Consider the following 16,778-nt stretch of genomic DNA (forward strand, 5'->3'; position numbering starts at 1 on the left):
CGTCATGGCGTGATCTGGTCAACAAGTCAGCTGTTGTAATGGTGCGTTCACTTACATCTGGAATCGGTATGAACGACGGGAACTTCAACTGATGATTGGGGAAAATAGCAATTCGTTGATTTTAAGTACAAGAATCCCTCTTTGTTCACAGATGGAGCGGAAAAATCGTCGGACACGTCAAATGTTCGAAAAATAGGAACCATACATATTTCTAATACACAACACTCTAACGAATTGTGCATTCATGTGGAATTTTGTGGGCAAATGTGATTCATCCCGAGTAGGGAGGGAGAGGGCGTTCAACCTTTGGGCTCTTTTGGTTTCTGGAAGAGCGAAGCTTGTGGGGGAGCTCCTGAAGGCATCATGGGACAAGAGGAGGGGGGGAGAGGAAGACATCCACGTCGTCTCCTGCCTGCATCGTAACGGGTCCGGTCCGGGCCGGTCGAGTAATGTTCTCGGTGCGTCCACTTCCTCCCATTAGAACGTAAATGTCGTCATAGTGGCTGGGAAACCGGAATACGTCTCTAAAAACACTCCAGTCTGGATCATACGGAGAGGACTACAAAATCAGAATGGAGCTGGAAGACGGAGTTGTGTACCAGGACGACCCGGGAACATCAGCGGTGATGTCTGAGCGGGTATCGGGCCTGGCTAACTCGATTTACCGCGAGTTCGAGAGGCTCATAGGAAAATATGACGAGGACGTGGTCAAGGAGCTCATGCCGCTGGTGGTGGCCGTCCTGGAAAACCTCGACTCGGTGTTCGCCGAGAACCAGGAGCACGAAGTGGAGCTGGAGCTGCTCAAGGAGGACAACGAGCAGCTCATCACCCAGTACGAGCGCGAGAAAGCGCTCAGGAAACACGCGGAGGAGGTGAAGACATGTTGTGCTTCTTTGATGACGCTAACCTTTGTTAGCTTAGCTGGGAATTCAAAGGCACTTGACACCGGCACCACTCCCGCTTTCTTGCGGATATCATGCTAATGTAGCGATGCTAACACGCTAGCTATAAAGTGCGCGCCTTTCGTTGCACGTCTGATTGGCATCCCGATGCACCTGTTAGTCTCACGGCAAGTCAGTGAAGGCACCACGTCAGAACTCTGTGAGAAGCTCCTGGACTGGTGTGACTCAGCAGTTAGGCCATCACTGAAGAGCTGGACTCAAGGAAAAGACGCTGCTGACAAAGCATCTTTGAATTTTCAGCGGCATTTCTAATTACGATCCATCTCCTCCCCTTCAAGAAGCTCAACCTTTTCACCAAGAACCACCTCAAATATACCGAACCGAGATTCAAATAAAGTAGTCGGCCCAAGTGTTAATCCAAAATTAGCCACAGCCAAACATGTTTCTTTTTGTAAGTTATTGTCATAATATGCACTGTGAGTGTGTGTGTGTGTGTGTGTGTGTGTGTGCATTACTTCCAGGTCATGTGATCCTTTGACAGTATTCAACAGAAAGGGAGCAGCACAACTTGTTTCCTTTTTTATGTCATTTTAAGTGATGTGCCGTGATGGACTGAGAAAAAGTGTGCTTGCTTTCTTTAAATCTTCCACTTCCTGCTGTCCAACTCAGTCGAGATTTCATTCGGCAATTTGGGTCCATCATTTGATGGAAGAGAGCGTCAACATTTGTCTTGTTTTCTTACTATTTATCGAAGCGGGGGAAAAAAATAGTCATGCAGATATATTAGTAAATCTCACTGAATTCCTGCAATTTTATTGGTTGCTGATTTTTTTCTGTGTCCGAAATGAGTCATCTGATGGAGTCTAATCCCGCCTACGTGTGTGTGTGTGGGTATGAGAGTAGAAGTTCATCGAGTTTGAGGACACACATGAACAGGAGAAGAAGGATCTGCAGAACCATGTGGACAGAATGGAGTCCCACTCGAGGCAACTCGAACTCAAGATTAAGAACCACGCTGACCAGAGTAAGCACTAAGAATGACCCTTTAAAAACTCCCGACGTACGTCATTAAAAGGGGCCAATAATGTATATTGTTAGAAAAATCTCTGCCTCATTTCTCCACGTGCACACACACACACACACACTTTTGCGCAGATTTCAGGGAAGCACTGTAATTGGATTACGGGATTTATGTTATTCCCATCCTAATGCGGCACTGCATCACCACCTCGTCTTGTTGGCGGATTAAGGAATATTTTATAGTGTGGAAAAGTGTTGATTCAGTCAACTCGTAAAGCGAAAGCCTCCTTTACTGACAAATTTGGGCGAAGTGAGTTCTGCCAAACCAATAAACAGTAACTGGCCGTTAAACTCGCTCTTGGAAAAACATAACATGAAATTGGCTCCTTTGCTTCCGCACCAGCTATTTATCCATTTTCATCGGTTGAGTCATAGCTGTCAACCAAATCTCCTTTTAGTACATTCTTTGCGCTCTAACAATGTTTTGTGCCTTTTTGTTTAGTCGGCAGGTTAGAAGAGCGAGAGGTGGACCTCAAGAAGGAATACAACTCCCTCCATCAGAGGCACACAGAAGTACGTGCATGGGGAAGGAGTAAAGGCAAGACTGGATGAGGTCAGTCCTAACTCGGCTCCTGCTGACTTTTGCAGATGATCCATAATTACATGGAGCACGTCGAGCGAATCAAAATGCAGCAAAGTAGCGAGGCGTCTGAACCCAGCAGTGCGGGGCGACTGCGGTAAGTTTATTTTTACTTTATTTTTTTTTACAGTTGAGTTGTGTTTCTACAAAACATTTCCCCCACTTGGCAGGAGAGAGCGCCCCCTTTCTTTGGGCATCTTCCCAACATCGGCTGGGAGCTCTCCGCTCATTGCGGACCAACGCGCCCGCGCGGTGACGCCGAGCGCAGAGGGCTGGAGGTTCAGCGACACGACACACACTCGCTCCACCGCCAGCCTCCAGGTGGGGGACACGCACACATTTGCGTATGGCTTTTTCGCTCACCTAAAAAATGGAGAGCCTTTGATTAGGCGTGCCATCCACGTCACCATCACGTGAGCTGCCGTCAAAGACTTCTCTATTTTCAGACATCCGCTTTTAAAGCCGCCATGAATATGCAAGGCAGTCTCATGAGCCAACAAATCACAGTGATGTGCTAATGCCGTTTTTCAGTTTGCCAGCTGACCTAAGCAAACTGTTCGGGGATAGCGGCGAGGTCTTCTGTCATTTCACGACAAGTGGGACAGTGCCGTGCACGATGGGAGTTCCGCTTGCCGTGCGAGCGGCAGCCAACCGCTGATGGAGAGGCGCGCTGGGCCAGAGTATAATTCTCCCTTATGTAATCGGCGCTGCCGTCCGCTCCATGTTGCATCTTGGCCTTTTCGACCTCGCTGACCTTTGAAAGCATGTATTGAGCTTTATGAAAGGGGTGAGATCGAATGAACACCAACCCCTCGATTCATTGAAATTCTAAATTGAATAATAAATCATCACAATATTGAGGAAAACGATCAAGTAGAAAGATTGGTCAGCACTTGTAGCACCATTTCTTTTCTCTTTGGAACAGATAAAAGGCATTTCCAATCATTCACTGATTTGACATGTGAGTCATTTGGGTTTGAGTGTAGTCATGGCACAAATCAAACAGTTCGGTCAAGACACGTTATTCCTATTCTGCCTTGTACTTGCACAAAGATGAAAGACTTCATGCCCACTTGCTTTGGGGCGTTTGCGTTTCTGCTGAAGTCACACATGAGCTTCAATCTTACTCTCCCCCCGCCCCAAGCAGCAGGACTTTGCCACCTCCCCAAGGGAAAGGGGGGGTAAGAGTGTGCAAGACTCTACTTGGGGGAGTTCACTGGCTGACGACTGCAAGGTAGTTGAATGAATGGCGGGCGGTGGCTAGCGTGGACACAGCCGCCCGCCCGCCCGCCTGCCCGCCCGCCACGCGTCTGCCCCAGGCAGCGCTTTGTTTGTTTGTTGGTGTGTCGGTTGTTGTAGTGGTTTGGTGTGCGTTCAGGCAGCGTGGCTTCACAGAGCGCCTGCCGTCGATGGCGCTCCATGCAAACGCGTTGTGAGGAATTTAGAGTTGGCCAAATGGATTGATTCATCGGTTCAAGTCACGAACAACGCGATTGCATCTGGGTTGTCATCGTTTGGATTCAAAGCGCATGTTCATTCATTGTCTTTATTTTGACCTTTCTGTGTTGTTGCACCTGACTCGGCTATAACATCACTCATTTGAAAATATGCCAGCCTTTATTCATTGAATGTTGTGTGCTCGTAGCATTTGACTATTACTCGTTGTTGCCTTGGATCTCGTGTGCCTCATTTGTGATGTGCGTTCATGCGAGTGTCGCTTTCGTTGTAGTCATGTGACGTCATCTTTGTACGGTGACATAAAGCTGAATGTCATTTTTGAAGCTGTTTGCGAACAACCCTCACCCCTTCATGGTCCATATCTTCTTTGACATTTCTCCCTGAGTTCCAGTTCTCCAAACGCCAAAGGTGTTTTCTTGATCTAATGCCAACAAAGTTTACGACATAAGCGTTCGTTGTAATCTAAGTACTTGTGATCCTGTCAACCATCTATTACGTCTCTCATCCGGCTGAGCCTTTTACCTTAAAAAACCTTTTTGAGAATGAATTTGGCTGAAATAAAATTCCATTCTTTACAGGATGAGATGTCAGACTTCACTGGCTCTAAATCTGCCACTCCCATGTCCACCACGGCCTCGGATATTGGGAGGGACGATGGGAACAGTAAGAGCGCAGAGGTACAAGCGGCACCCGGGACCAGATCCGTATCAGTTGGTAAAAGACCCTTTTATTTGTCACCGAATTTTTTTTTTTTTATGCACCGTTTGTTCATTATTGACGTCGGTGAATCGCGTCTCATTTAGGTTTACCCGATAATGAAGACAGCTCAGACGTGCAGGACATAATTGAGTCCACACCCGAGCTGGACATGGATCTGACGGGCCATAAGGGCTGCAGGTAGCACAGCCAACATCTAATTGAGATTTATTCAACAGACAGAGGAAAAGAAAAATCTATATCTATATCTCCCCCTCCTGCTTTGCTTCATTTCCCCTCAGCACTCCGACCAAAGGCATTGAAAATATGGCGTTTGACCGCAACACGGACTCGCTGTTTGAAGAGCTGTCGTCTGCAGGCACAGGGCTAATCGGGGATGTGGATGAAGGCGCCGACCTGCTGGGTGAGTGACGGCGCCGTGCTGAAGTTGCACATTTTCTTTTATGGGACGAGACTTTTGAACTGAATGTGTCAATACTCTATTGCTGCTGTGTGCTCGCACCAAACGTACCAAAAAATGAAGGCAAGTATTCATGAATGAAATGTTATTGTAGTTTTAGTAGCCATCTTAAATCTTGCCGTTCTAGCCTACGAAAAAATAGCTATAATATATTCTTAGTTGTACTGTACCTTTCCAAACACACTTATATATTTCTTAACTATACAAGTTATGCCCTCCCAAAGACATATTTTTGTCTTTTCAGACTCCACACATTCAATCCCAGGTACTTAGTACTTTTCTTTTTTTTTTTTTTTACAAGAGAAAGGGTGTAAAATGGCTGGTACTGAATCGACGTATAACAAGCACCGCTAATGTTGTAGGTGTCCAACTTTGGATTTTGAAATTGGCAGCAACACTTGCCGCAATGTTTCACAGCTGGCTTGGGTCCAGCTCATTGAAGCATCTGCCTGTGTTAACGTCACCTCTCTTTCTCCTCCATGTCTCATCCCCCCCTTTGTCCATATTCCTAGTGGAGTACTCTGGTGTGTATGACCTCCCGTTCTTTTATGTCATGTCCCTCCTGCAAACGCCGCAGCGGCAGCTCACAGTGTCATACTCATCCTTATTTCATACTTAGCTTTAGCTTTTCTTAGCCAGCCAAGATCGATTGACTTCTTTAAGCCAATCTGACGTTTAGTTGGATGCATGGAGGCGTTTGGTGAGGAATCGTATAAAGATGCTCTAACTTTTCTTTTTACAGCTTGAAAATCAAATTTGTGATCTTTCCCTTGATTGCTATTCTCGTCCAAATGTAAACTAGCCACATAAAGACAACCTTTATTGATATTTGCTTGTGGAATCAGCAACGAAACATCATCATTTCAATCATTCCAGTGTCTCAAACTATATCTGCATTTCTTTTTTCCCTCCCCTTCTCTCCTGCTTATTCTTTCCACCTGGCTGGGATTGCATGGTTTTCTCAGACCTTAGTTTGATTGGTAAGACCGCACCCGCTCAATCCATCCTTAGCCTGCCAGTCATGTGATGTGTCATGTGCACCAGCTTGTGCGTTTGCTGCTTCTAGTTTTGAAAAAGCTTAGCATGACAAATGGCAATTAGTTTTGTTTGAATGCGTTGCCTTTAAATACGTAGTGCTAAAGTAGTACTTTGGCTTGGTGGCAAATTGTGTATAAGAAATACAATTCCAATATGTTTGGGGTTTTTTCCTCTCAAGGTATGGGCCGGGAAGTGGAAAATCTCATTCAGGAGAACTCGCAGCTGCTTGAGAGAAAGTAAGTTCAAAAAGCATTGTTGTTGAAAATGTTGTCTGCTGAGCTCACTTGTCTTGTTGTGTCCAATTGGAAAGGATGTTTGTTGACTGAAACGCTCCGCCGCAGGAATGCCCTGAACGTGGTGAATAAAGACTTGATCTTGAAAGTGGACGAGTTGACGTGCGAGAAGGAGATGCTCCGGGGCGAGCTGGAGGCCGTGCGGCAGGCCAAGGCAAAAATGGAGGAGAAAAACCGAGAGTTGGAGGAGGAACTCAAAAAGTAAGCCGAGCGGAGCGCACGATTGTAAAGTAACAATCGAAGCAGTTCAATTTGTTTTTGAGATCGCCGATCCTTCTCACTGTCATGCTGCTTTGCAGAGTGCGACTTGAGATCGAGGAGGTGCTGCAGAAAACAAAAGAAGAAGAAGACGTGAGTCTGCACGGAGACATTTGCAGAGCTAAACTTGGACTACATCTCTAAATGCTTGTTTGTGCTTTGCAATGGCTGCCACAGAGCGACGTCCCGACAGCCCAGAGGAAACGCTTCACCAGGGTGGAAATGGCCCGAGTGTTGATGGAAAGGAATCAGTACAAGGAGAGATTGATGGAGCTCCAGGAAGCCGTGCGGTGGACGGAGATGATCCGGTAAGGAGATGACACAACAAAGGAGTGCAATTGGAGGTGGTTCTTTCCGATGCTCAAAGGCGATGTTGTGTTCAGGGCCTCCAGGGAAAATCCGTCTCTCGCAGAGAAGAAGAAATCCAGCATCTGGCAGTTGTGAGTCCTTTTCCAATGTTCCATTTCTTGGTCCGTTTTCTTTGCAATTACTGGACTACATTTTTCTCTTATCTTCTTCGGGATTTGCTTTTGAATTGACAGCATTAGGTAAAAGTGGTTCTGTAAATAATCTCCCAGTCAAACCTGAAGTCAAACCCCCTGCCTAACCCTGTTACAAACTTGAACGTATATATATCATCATCAGCATCCTCCTCCACAATTGCAGCCGTTTTTCCATGACAAACTGCTCACGTTACCTTTCGTACACCTACTTTGTTTTCTCCCGTCTCCTGCTTGCTATTTTCCGTTTTTGGTGTTTTCCTGCTGTTTGCTCACAGGAGAGAACTTGAAACAGGCAACGCATGGGTCATTTGAGCTATACTTTGAGACAATATCACATATTAACTGCCACAAATTGAGTTAACCTGGCATTATTTTTCATGAATTACACAGGAGAAAATGCGTTCATATATATATATTATATATGTTTTTTTAAATTTTATTTAAGATGCCCAAGAAAATTTTGTTGGGTCCACACTTTCTTTTTTTTTTTTTTTCCATAAATTAGTTTGAAATAAATGATACGTGACAAATTAGATACGCTAAAGTGCTAAAAAATGCGTCTGTTGGGGAAATTATGGGCGTTAAAAATGCATGTTCTGGACTATTTATAATCAAATAGGCTCATTCAATTATTCTCTGTAGTCCAAGTTGGTATTGTTGGTGTAAGGTTGTCTCATCCTCCCAGCATGCTTGGCCGTCCGTAGTACAGTGACAGGAAAGTGAGCTTTGCTGGTTGTTGGGTGACAACCTGTTGCTTTGTCCCCCCCCTGCATTCTTCACGCTGGGTGGCTCCGTTTCCCTCTCGGCTGTGTGGCTTCCCCGTCGTCAGCTTCAGCAGGCTTTTCAGTTCCTCCTCCAGCACCCCGGCCATCAAGAAAATGGAGCCCCAGTCCAACGTGAGGTACAACGCTCCGTGCAGCATGGTGAAACGGAGCAGCACGTTCTCCCAGTTCCCCACAGAGAAGTCCAAAACGTTTGACTTCCTCAATGAAGAGTGAGTAAAGCACTTGAGACCGTTCTTTCACTTCATTTTGACTAAGACTGACTGATCTGTACAGCTTAAAGATCTTCAACTTCCTTGTATAGTGAGAGGCATTTTCTCCCTTTGCAAATAATATAGAAAAGACCAGTGCAGTTCCCCGTCGCGCAAAGAGCAAAAGCGAGCCCAGTACAGGCAGGTCAAAGCTCACATGCAGAAGGAGGACGGTCGGGTTACAGCGCACGGCTGGAGCCTGCCGAGCAAGTTCAAGGTAAGATGTCGAAGGAGATGAAAGCATGAGCGTGGCTGTCCTTCAACTCTTTTGTGACGCCGTGACAGGGAGCAAACGGCGGACAAACGGAGAACAAAATTAATCTCCCCGTGCCCGTCTATTTGAGACCATTGGAACAGAAAGACGCTTCTACGAAGGTAATGTATCCAAACAAGTCGCCCCGAACGCACAACATCGGGCCGATTGATCTCCTCGGGTTTCCCAGTTGTGGTGCGCGGCCGGCGTCAACCTCTCCGGAGGGAAAGCGTCACAGCCGATGGACCCTGCGAAGCAGATGAAGGGATCTCAGAGTAGCCTGGACCATTTGGAGCAAGAAAACAAGGTCAGAGTCGGTCGGGATTTAAAGATTAGCTGCTCCCAACCGTGTTTGTGTTTCCCCTCCTGCTAGGTCCAGTAAATCCCTATAACAAGTTTTTGCCTACCTTGTCAGGATCAAGAGAAAGTTGAGGAGCTGATCCTTCAGGATGAATTGTCTAGTCGGGTGTGGGTGTGCACCAGCACCCACTCCTCCACCAAAGTCTTAGTGGTGGATGCCGCGCAGCCGTCTGACCTCGTCGATACCTTCTACGCCTGCAACACCCACATTGTTTGCATCGCCAGTGTGCCAGGTAAGTCTTGGTTTTGACTACTCATCTTTTTATTGCGGCCAGAATGCTACCCACACACTGATTTGGAGACAAAGTGGTTGAGTATGGGAGATGACAGGTTTTCTCCGCTATTCTTTTCCAGGGGTGTCAGAGTCCGATTATCCAGCAGGTGAGGAAGTCGTGGATGCAAATCAGAGCGATGTGGTATCCTTGGCCGGCAGCGTGGCCAGTGTGGGTTCGACGGGCAGCGACGGTGCCCTGGCAGCTGAGGGCACCACCGCCATCCCCCAGACAGCCAGCACGGGTGGTCTGGAGCAGCCGGCGGAGCGCAGTGCCATCCCTGCCTCGGGTACTTGGCAACAGTCTCCTAAATGCATTGGTGCGACGAGATGGAAAAACATTTGCGCAATGTCCGCCTCAGCCCAACTGTCCAGGCAGACGAGCCCGGCCGAGGTTCCCACCGCCGAAGAGGCCACAGAAGCAACGGAGGCAAACGCCGGCGGCGGCGGCGGCAACGAAGAAGGAGAGGAGGACCAGGGACCGGAGCAAAACCAGGCCGGAATCTACACGGAGCACGTTTTCACCGACCCGCTCGGGGTGGGGCCCGACGAGTCCATTTCTGCCGTGCAAAGGTGACCCATACGCAACATTATGCAACTGTGGTGCCAGAATGGAAACAGAACAATCCTTCCACGTTTGACTTATCTGCTCTTTGTGATCCAGCGGCTCTGCGACCAGCATGCCCGATGACTCTGACCCCTCATCCCTGGAAGTCAAGAGGATGAGCAGCGCCCTCCCCACCATGTGGTTAGGAGCTCAGAATGGATGGTGAGTTGGTAACATCATATCCAGTAGAGGGCGCTATGTACTAACTGTTGACAGAATCCTGAGTTGTAGAGTTTGATCTTTGTCTTCCTCAAGTCTCTACGTTCACTCATCTGTGGCACGTTGGAGGAAGTGTCTTCACGCCATCAAGCTCAAAGATTCCATCCTCGGCATAGTGTGAGTAGACAGCTGCTTGTGTGAGGGCACACGCAAACATGAAGAACCAAAGGTGCCTTCTTGATACAGGCACGTGAAAGGGAGAGTCTTGGTCGCGCTGGCGGATGGAACCTTAGCAATTTTCCACAGAGGCATGGGTGAGTCTGTTTTTATGCCTATTAACGCAGTGATTCCCGAAGAGTGGATTTTTAGTCTTCCTTTCGTACGTCCTATTCAGGCGCTCAGTGGGACCTTACCAACTACCACCTGTTGGATCTGGGACGACCCCACCACTCAATCCGCTGCATGAGCGTAGTCCACGATAAGGTGTGGTGCGGCTACAGGAACAAGATCTACGTCATCCAGCCCAAAGCCATGAGGATAGAGGTCGAGCATATTTAGCGGCAAAATCAAAGCCTCCCGCGCGACACCTAAAAGTCATCGCCAAATGTCACATTTGCATTTGTCTCGACCGAGTAGAAGTCGTTTGACGCGCACCCACGCAAGGAGAGTCAGGTTCGACAGCTGGCTTGGGTCGGCGATGGCATCTGGGTGTCCATCCGACTGGATTCCACACTGCGATTGTTTCACGCCCACACCTTCCAGCACCTCCAGGACGTGGACATTGAGCCCTATGTCAGCAAAATGCTCGGTAGACCTTCCTGTCCGTCCGTCCGTCCGTCACCTTCCCTGGTTACGGAGCAAATGGAAACTACTTGTGCTTTGCAGGTACGGGTAAACTGGGTTTCTCCTTTGTGAGAATCACAGCTTTAGTGGTGTCCTGCAGCCGACTCTGGGTGGGGACCGGAAACGGCGTCATCATTTCCATCCCGCTGTCTGAAGGTAACAAATTGCGTTGGACTCCCTAACAGGGACGACGGCTTCACATCTTCATTCTACTCTTGCACAATACACTTGAATGCATATTGCGTAACGTTGTGCCCGTCCGCGCCCCCGCCCGCACACGCTGACTCTCATTTGCGCCGTCTCATTTATTGCTGAATCAAAGTGAGCATACATCCTGTGTCGGTCGGGCTGCTCTAAATGCAACAATCGTTGCTCCCGGGGCTTCTTGAATACGAGATGACTGGGTTACCATGGCTACCGGCTTTGCAGCCGCACTGTGCGTCCAATTTGGAATCCGCTGGGCGTTTGTCTCATAGCGAGAGAGGGATGGAAACGGCAACACGTGCGTCAAGCACTGGTTTGCTTTGGCCCTCCTTACTTAGTCTTCCTATGCGACGTGCAATACTAAGTAGTTCTCTCTTCCCTTTCAGCCAACAAGACATTAGCGACGGTGCCAAATTGGCCCGGCAGCGCCGTACGGGTCTACAGCGACGATGGCGCAGAGGGCGCGTTGCCAGCGAGCTTCGTGCCGTACTGCTCCATGGCGCACGCCCAGCTCTGTTTCCATGGACATCGAGACGCTGTCAAATTCTTTGTCACCGTGCCAGGTGAGCGTCAAGCGCTGAGACGGCCGGCCAAACTCATTTGCAGTATTTGACAGTATTTGAAATGGACTCCTACTAAAATCTGCCGAGAGCATTTCTTCTAACCTTTTCTTCTCGGCAGGTCAGGCAATGCCACCTCCCGGAAGTGCGGATTCGGGCTCTGACGACCCTCCGTCTGAATCTTCGGACACGGCCGCATCGGAGCCCAAAACGTACCTTGTGATGAGTGGAGGAGAAGGCTACATTGACTTCAGAATGGGTGAGTGCAGTGATGACCGCACGTGCGCAGGTGGTTTTGCAACGGAAAGTGCATAGCACAATCCATTGTGAGGTTCAAAGGTACTTCAAAAAACATTCAAATGACATATGTTTAGCTCAGTAGGGTTTGATTGATTAAAAAAAAAAAAAAGTTGACCTTAAGCTCAAGGAACGGTAAAGAGCACTCTGGGCATTATGTTACTCTCAGTGCAGCAAATGCTTAGCAAAGCATTCCTCCACCAGAAACCAAACTTAATCAGACACCTTGGCACCGACCAAGATAAGACACTTAGGGCTTGATTTACTAAAGGTTTGCTTGCACGTGCTGAAGCAAGCACAGACTCGATTGCTCACGCAGAGCGACACGAAATCTGATGGTTGCGTCTGCGAAAAGGCGGACTATTTGCTCATTGATGAGTTCAACAATATGCGGCGGCTGCTTTTGCGTCTTTAAACGGTGCGTCCGAAAGGGGAGCTGCTAACTGTGCATGACCGCGAGCGTTAATGCGGCAAGGAGACGCTTGCGAAATGAGAGTCGACGAGGCCAACGGCTCTTTTCCGCTCCTGCGGAAACAAAAATGCTCGCCACATATCGTCGTGTCTTCTAGCCTTGTGATTCTGGAGCTTCTGAGCGAGCGTCAGTCACAAGAAGGAGTCATGCTATTTCTTAACGTGCGTCGCGACCTTGGAAAATGGCAAAGCTCTGCTTTAACGCGTCATCCCCTCCCCTCCATCCTGCTGTTCCATGCGCGCCGATCCCCAATTTTGACACTTCAGGTGACGAGAACGGAGAGCTGGACGGCACGTCCGAGCCTACGTCGGGCCAACAGTCGGCGCCCGCCAAAGCCGAGCGAAGTCACCTCATCGTATGGCAGGTGGCCACCTCTCTCGATTAAGCGCCCATCACAGCGTCCTCAGCCCGCCCGCATGCGCAACTTCCTTTTTTAGTTGGATAGGATTCTTGAGTCATTCACTACTTTGTAAAAAAAAAACAAAAAAAAAAAAAAACAATTATTTTGTATCAGTATTTTTTTGTACAGTTTATTCCTAAGGTCAGTAGGGATGTTTGCTAAGTTAAACAATGCGTCCACGTGCTCCCGAGCTTGGAAACGCTGTTGCACACAGCTGTGGACGTTTTCATCGGATCACCTGCGGGCATCATTTCACCATGGACGACACGCTTCGCGTTTCGGGAAGAAAGGGAGAAGAGAACTTGTGGATTTTATCTGACCTATTATTTTATATTATACATGTTAAGCCTCTTGGCATTTTACCACATCTCTGTGTGAGAGCTCAGGGGTGTGTGTGTGTGTCTGTCAGTTTAGCTTTGTTCACAATTCTCCGTCACAGTCAATTGACTGTATCTTTTGGTTTGGGCCAGGGTAAAAGTGCCACAATCTTGGTGCTTTCCATTCCTCTTTCATTCACGGGCACTTTATGGCGATGGACTAGATTCCATATTTGCTTGGACAAACAAACAAACAAACAAACACAACTGCTCTGCGTGCCAATAAGGTGTCATCCCAATAACCAAATGATGACTGAAGGACAAAGGTGGAAAGGAATTTAATAGTCTTGAATATTTAAAAAGGTCTGTGTGCTTAATTGTGTCAAATCAACTTGAATAGGACATTTTGACTAAGTGTAATATTTGAATGTGGCACATCACGAAAGAGACTAGTGTGCAACACGGTTCCCTCCGTCAGGGCATTCTTTTGGTGTTTGCTTGAGGCATCTCTGAAAATTTGAATTTTGTCTCGATGCTTGCAGGAGTAGTTTTAATGTCTGAAAAGGTCAGGCCGCGAGTCTGCTCTTCCGTCCTTTGCCTGCCGCCATTCAAAATAATGACATTATCTTGCGCTTTTACCATTCCAATATTTATTTACCTTTTTAACAGAGCCTACCTTGGTTCCGAATGTAACTTTTTATCCAACCGGACTATTGTGAATAATGCAGTGCAATGAGTTTACGTGATTGTTCATTTTAAAGCAGTAAAAAACATTTTTTTCTTTAGTTGAATATTTAGCGAGTCACAAGATCACATTTTGCCAACAGTAACAAAATGTTTTGACATCAATTTACTAAGCTATGCATGTTTTTTAAGACAACACTGCAATGTTATTGGCTCTTTAGTGCCACCATTTTGTGTAGGGTGGATGTGAGTGTGTGAGGAAGTGTGCTTGTGAGTTTGGATGCAAACTGCATTTGGCCGTCCGTGTGTGTGTGTGTGTGTGTGTGTGAGTGAGTGTGTGTGTGTGTGTGTGTTGCGTCCTGTAGTGTTAATGTGTATTTTACATCGGGGGGGGGGGGGGGGATCTCAAAATGCCATGACAGTTCTCCTCTTGGTCAGTGTTTGCTAAGTGAACATCATAGCCTTATTTTTAACAATCTATTAAATTGAATTTCACCAAGATCTTGCCGTTGTCCCCTCTTTTATTCATCCCTTTTTTCGATAGACCGAATGGTTGAAAGTGTCTGATCCATTTCCAGCATCATTTTGCACCTTTCAGGAATTTGAAATATAACAGCAGTATACAGTCAGCTTGCTAACCGAATCATGTTGCTAAGCGATGGTCCTAAAATAAGCTCATAAAATGCTCCTAAAAGGCAAACATCCAATCCTGTCAGCAAGCTCACAATTTTTACTGCTTGCATGTTGTCTGCTGTCATTTAATGCATACATTTGAAAAAGTGTCCAATACATATGTCAAACTGCTTAAAATCCACATATGATCTATTTTTTTTTCTACTTCCCCTAAGGTATTTTATACAATACAATTTTCTTTATAAATCACATTTGACAACCTTGGTCTTATGCTACTATCAGGCTTGCTTGGTGGGGAAGCTGGTAGCAACTTCCTGGGTATTCATTATTGTTGCTGCTGTTATACTTTCTTTAAACGTTAGAGGGCGGTGTGGCTCAGCCTTAGGTTAGATGCAAGATCACCAAATGGAAAAAAAAAAAAATCCATGAAATTACATCACAGCATAAAGCCCATCTTCCGCCTCCTCACTTTTCCTCCAGCTCTCGTCACCCGCCCTCCTCTGCTTAAAGCATGCGGGGGCTGATGCTAACAACCCACGCAAGCACGCACACACGCTGAGGCTTTTGACGTCACACAGTGTGATGTCGCCCATACAGGGGATTCTGAGAACACAACATGCCAGGATTGTAATGCTGCAAAAAAAACCACTTCCTGTGCCAAAGCTGTGATTGGTAGCAAAAAAAAAAAAGAGATACTTGACAATGAAACTGATGGCTTTTGTTCATATGACGAGCCAGACAGTATGTGCAGGTTCCGACCGAGATGGCCTCCTCTGCGGCTGTCCTTCATAACCCATTGTAGTTCTGCATTCATAACGATATGTCACTTTATTCAGGATGATTTGTTTGTCCTGTGCTATGAGGAAGGTGTCACCTGTCTCTGTTATCAGCAAAAAGGTGCCCTTCATAGGAGAGAAGCCAGCCAGCCAGCCAGCCAGCCAGCCAGCCAGCCAGCCAGCGGCAGGGCTGTTTCATCATAAACCGAACAAGAAGAACAACATTGCCTTTTCAAGATGGCTTCCATTTCAAAACACCTCACTCAAAGCTGCCCATTCAATGGGATTATTTGCTTGGCTGGCGGTGAATGCTGAGAAGCCCATCAAGTGTAAAAAAGACGAAAAAGAGAAAAATATGGCAAAGATAAGGAGACGTCTGCTTTGTGCTCTCCTCGCAAGTTGTTTCTGGCAACGTTACTCTCTACATTTGGAAACAGATGCTGAATCTCTTGAAAAATGACAATCTCTCAAAGTAGCTTGGTAAAGGTCTTTCAGCCTCAGCAAATGACCAAGGCAAGAAAGAGTCAAATCAATCAATGTTTAGCTCTTGACTAAATGGCCCTGCTTCCATGTCGGAGGTTGACTTAGATTTTTGTCTGTGTCTATTTCAGGGGCGGCCATTTTGTCTCCTCCTGCCTCTCGTTGCCGACCCAAAATGACATCGCAGTGCCGAAGGGCTCATTTTGCAAATGTCACGGGACTAAAGTTAGAAAGCAGGTGAGTCCTGATGGCTATAACCCAAACTTGAAGTAGCTGTGTGTTTATCTGCTTCGCTACGCATACTTTATTCCACCATCTCGCCCGTTGAGTGTTTGGAGGCAAGCAGACAGCTGCTATTGTGTCACCAACACACAGGAATGTTTTCATCCTCCAGAGACATCTGGCAAAAGGGAGATAGAGGAGAGAATGTGTTTTCAAGGCTTTGAATTAATGACATAACTCTTGGAAGAAGAGCATGGGATCGAAATTGAGTGCATGCATGCGTGTCTTTGCGTTGTGCTTCCTTCGTCTGGCTGTGGCTGTGGCTGTGGCTGTGGCTGTGGCTGTGGCTGTGGCTGTGGCTGTGGCTGTAGGTGGAATGGATGTACACAATGCATGATCACATGGGATTTAAAAGCCGCCAGTGAGAGTGGCCTTGCTCACCCACAGAGGTGTGCACTATTTCACAGTGACAAACGGGCTGGCCTAAGCACTTTCCGAGACAGTACAACAAATCATGTTGGGGTATTTGCAGCACGCCGTGAGCAAATTGAAAAAGAAAAAAAAACTCTGCAGGCCAAGCAACAAACTAAATAAAATGTTTGTTACTTCTCAGTAAACAGAGGTTGGGAGAGAGACAATATGGCGGCGGAGGCGGAGGCCTGTGTGCGTCCGTCCATGTGTCTATTTTTAGGCCCTGACTAAAGTGCTGAGGAGGCTGAACCGGGCGGGGTTGAAAGCAGGGACAAATAAATGTGACACCGTGCGCAAGCTATCACGTCAATATGAATGATCGTCTTTGTTCCTTTCCTATTTTTAAAGTCTTTTTCTCTTCTTCTGTCCAAACGTTTGCTAATGACATGCATAACAAGTCATCATTGTAACGTTCATTTCCAAAGAAATTGGTTCCATTTTATTTGC

The 16,778-nt window shown here is 47.1% G+C and overlaps 1 protein-coding gene across 3 annotated transcripts; it reads left to right on the forward strand.

The window, feature by feature from the left end:
• The first annotated feature begins 51 nt into the window (after positions 1-51).
• On the forward strand, positions 52-14,250 carry spag9a (sperm associated antigen 9a). 3 transcript variants are annotated; one of them, XM_061304048.1, is made up of 31 exons: positions 52-872; positions 1,806-1,926; positions 2,425-2,495; positions 2,571-2,659; positions 2,733-2,883; positions 3,710-3,796; positions 4,599-4,734; positions 4,824-4,917; positions 5,019-5,140; positions 5,710-5,721; positions 6,414-6,471; positions 6,577-6,729; positions 6,828-6,879; positions 6,964-7,094; positions 7,170-7,226; positions 8,119-8,283; positions 8,410-8,539; positions 8,608-8,697; positions 8,766-8,882; positions 8,991-9,168; positions 9,290-9,496; positions 9,569-9,779; positions 9,871-9,975; positions 10,069-10,149; positions 10,219-10,286; positions 10,367-10,515; positions 10,609-10,780; positions 10,858-10,971; positions 11,406-11,582; positions 11,701-11,838; positions 12,615-14,250. In XM_061304048.1, the coding sequence occupies exons 1-31, from the start codon at positions 573-575 to the stop codon at positions 12,731-12,733; spliced, it is 3,855 nt and encodes a 1,284-aa protein (XP_061160032.1). In that variant the 5' UTR covers positions 52-572; the 3' UTR covers positions 12,734-14,250. The 3 variants fall into 3 exon arrangements, with proteins under 3 accessions (XP_061160032.1, XP_061160031.1, XP_061160033.1); XM_061304047.1 differs by lacking the exon at positions 5,710-5,721 and adding an exon at positions 6,163-6,177; XM_061304049.1 differs by lacking the exon at positions 5,710-5,721.
• The last annotated feature ends 2,528 nt before the right edge of the window (positions 14,251-16,778 follow it).

The sequence above is a fragment of the Syngnathus typhle genome, linkage group LG17, assembly GCF_033458585.1.
Source record: "Syngnathus typhle isolate RoL2023-S1 ecotype Sweden linkage group LG17, RoL_Styp_1.0, whole genome shotgun sequence".
In the NCBI taxonomy this organism is placed as follows: domain Eukaryota; kingdom Metazoa; phylum Chordata; class Actinopteri; order Syngnathiformes; family Syngnathidae; genus Syngnathus; species Syngnathus typhle.

What these genes read in the sequence shown, in the direction of transcription:
- spag9a (XM_061304047.1), top strand. Translation starts at nt 573, where the DNA reads ATGGAGCTGGAAGACGGAGTTGTGTACCAGGACGACCCGGGAACATCA. An exon ending in AATTTTCCACAGAGGCATGG is followed by an intron (nt 10,287 to 10,366) that starts GTGAGTCTGTTT and finishes CGTCCTATTCAG; the next exon opens with GCGCTCAGTGGGACCTTACC. An exon ending in ATTCTTTGTCACCGTGCCAG is followed by an intron (nt 11,583 to 11,700) that starts GTGAGCGTCAAG and finishes TCTTCTCGGCAG; the next exon opens with GTCAGGCAATGCCACCTCCC.